This window comes from Saccostrea cucullata, unplaced genomic scaffold, assembly GCF_032062105.1.
Source record: "Saccostrea cucullata isolate Sc308-1 unplaced genomic scaffold, CSIRO_AGI_Scuc_v1 ctg626, whole genome shotgun sequence".
Taxonomy (NCBI): Eukaryota; Metazoa; Mollusca; class Bivalvia; order Ostreida; family Ostreidae; genus Saccostrea; species Saccostrea cuccullata.
In genome coordinates this window covers 427170-430233 of record NW_026931150.1, presented here as the reverse complement: position 1 = coordinate 430233, position 3064 = coordinate 427170, and the positions used below count along the sequence as shown (strand labels likewise).

The window sequence follows — 3064 nt, the reverse complement described above, 5'->3', positions numbered from 1 at the left end:
AATAAAAGCAACATTCATTTTCCAAGTGTTAAAAACATATTTCGGAGGGGGGGGGGGGGTAGTAATCGACTCTTAAACATCATACTCATTTTACTTTTTGAGGAAGGGTTTGCGTTTTCTTGGGGGAGGGAGCAATGTCTCTTTAATTTGTTAAAACATTTAATTACTCAAATTCCTTGTGGGCTTGGGGGCTCTAGATCTGTGCATGTGGCATGAGCTTCCCTTTCCTGTTCATTTTTTTTTTTACAGAAAGGCAAACACAGTAACTACACACTTTTCATCCAGAAATTAATTTGCATCAACTTTCTTAATCTACGTGCTCAGTTTCAGCAAGAACTTATTTACATGTTCTGTTATCACTTATTAGTGATTCCATATCTTAAACAGAACATCAAACAGTTCTTGGGTAAACTAAGCAATAAATAAAAAGACATTTTTAAAAGTTTTCAAATTTTTATATATAAGATTTTCTTCTTTTTTTTCACATAAAAATGAATATACACACACTCATAGAGTGAAAAAGAACATTTTCTGTTAACAGATTTAAGATGAAATAATGAACATGAATATGATAAAATGAGCACTTCCATTCATCTCTTACATAAAACTTTCACACACCTTTAACACATTATGAACATGAATTGCTGCCATCTGAAGTCCAATGAATATGAAATTGTGACATGTCAACTAGCGTCTATAAATGAGTAGTCCCTGTACATATGTACAAAATAAATAATTCACCAGTCACTTAGCACGTTCACTTCTTGGCTGCGGCCTTCTTGGGCTTTGCTGCTTTCTTGGCTTTAGGCTTAGCGGCTGCCTTCTTCTTGGCTGGAGATTTGGCGGCCTTCTTTGGTTTCTTCTCACCAGCAGCCTTGGGTTTCTTGGGAGACTTTGCCTTCTTTGCTTTGGGTTTTGCGGCTTTCTTCTCTCCTGCGGGTTTCTTTGCTGCAGCCTTCTTGGGTTTCTTAACGGCGGCTTTCTTGGGCTTTACTGCTTTCTTGGCTTTGGGTGCCTTGGCGGCTTTTTCTCCCAGCTTGAAGGATCCGGAGGCTCCGGTTCCCTTAGACTGCTTCAGAGTTCCGTTCTTGACTCCAGCTCTGAGGGCCATTCTCAAATGACGGCTAGCGGCCTCAGCATCAACTTTGTTGTTGGCGACAATGTACTTCAGAATGGCCTGTCTTGAGGATCCTCCCTTCTCTTTCAGAGCTGTAAGTGCTGCCTTGATCATGTCGGAGTATTTTGGATGAGTTGCAGGCTTCTTGGGCTTGGCAGCCTTCTTTGCCTTTGGTGTAGCGACGTCAGCATTAGACATTGTTGTTTTTTGAGTTACGAGATATCGTACGTCTATCCAACACAGAGAAAATTCGTGTAATGACGCCGTGTCGATCTGTGCGCTTTATATAGATCGAGCGCGGACGTCTGAGAAGGCACCCAACAGTGCGAGCTTGAATTCAAGAAAATGTCTACCGTGTTTCTATATTTGTGTTTCTTGCCTCAGTATATGGCCTATTTAACCTATTATTCAAAAAGCAATTTAACTTTGATGAACGTTAATCGAAAGTTAGATGTTTTGCCTACAAAATAAATACATTATTTTACAGTGACACCCCGAAAATAAATAGAAAATCGAATCGAAACGAGAAAATTTTGACTTGCAATACCACTTTGCGCTAGTTTGAAGATAAACGTTTAAAAAATATGACTGAATCGAGTAGATTTTAATTAATAAAATGAATAACCCATCATTATTCTATCATACTCTGCAATATCTAGACCTACAACACTAAAATACGATATATAAACTCGTGTTGAAAACACCGTAGAAAACACAAAAACTGAAGCTCCGCCATTTTTTCTCATAACCCTCGACTTTGTTGTTTGAAATATTTTACAAAATTCTTGATTTATTCAAGAAGTTTTATTGTAAAAAATAAGAGAGAACAGAAGTTTTGAGTGTTAAGCACACAAATCAGCAATTTATTTAACTTAACTAGGCTTCAATTCGTAATTTTTTGGGATTTTTCGTGTCTGGTATTTGACATTGTTTGCCCTGTGGAGAAGTAAACACAACACGATCATCAGTGGTACATTATTCAGAATTTAGCTAAATTCAAGGCATATTGTGCCCCATTTGAAGAAATATTTTTTATTAAATTGCCCACTCTTCCAATTTTCAGACTTAAATTATAAAATATTTTAATAATTTACGCTATTTCACCAAATATGGAAATTCTCTTCGGACATATGTATGATTGATTTGATGATTGAAAACTAGTAATTTTCAGTAAATTTTAATTCTTTCAATATAATAAGTTATTCTTTGTAAGATTTTAAAGTCAATCGATTTGTAAATTAATTGTTGATATAGGTTTTACTTCATTCCGAAAAAAATATCGTAAATTCGATCTCGTTGAACATAATGTTTTTGGCACTTTGCTATGATTGTTTTCAATTCAAGTCACCAAGTTGAACTACGAGAAAAAGCAATGGAATTCATCAACATAAGTTTAAAACTGTATTGATGTAAAAACTATGAAGATATATTTATCACACATCAGATTATATATGTACATTTTTAAAGATGTGAAGTGCGTACTTGTAAAGTGCGAAATTATATTGACTTTATACACTGCAGACATTATGAATTCATAACAAATGGTTTCTAAGTATAGGGTAGTTTTTCTCACTCGGACGTTAATTTTCTGAATCTGCATCAGAAAAAAAGTGATCTAGGTACATATATGACCCCCGACATCATTGTAAAAGCATTGATTTTAACTGAATGCAATTTCAATAATTTAAAATGGGTATTATATATCCCCCGCCCTTCTTAATTTATTGTGATATATTTCCTCATTATTTTTTTTTTGAAGTAATTTATTTGTATCCGTCATTTTCATAAATGGAATTATTTTGTGCAGCATCTTCTAGAAATAAGCATACGTGTTGCCGTCTAATTTATAAAGATACCAGTATTCAGATGATTTATTGAGTAATACTTCTCAGTTTAGCAGCTAAAATTACTATGTCTTGTTGTATCCAATAATTATGTTCCCCAAAC

The 3064-nt window shown here is 34.7% G+C and overlaps 1 protein-coding gene across 1 annotated transcript; it reads right to left on the bottom strand.

The window, feature by feature from the left end:
* Positions 1 to 433: 433 nt before the first annotated feature.
* LOC134231589 (late histone H1-like) lies at positions 434 to 1374 on the bottom strand. Its single transcript, XM_062713570.1, has one exon. The coding sequence runs from the start codon at positions 1313 to 1315 to the stop codon at positions 758 to 760; it is 558 nt and encodes a 185-aa protein (XP_062569554.1). The 5' UTR covers positions 1316 to 1374; the 3' UTR covers positions 434 to 757.
* Positions 1375 to 3064: the final 1690 nt, after the last annotated feature.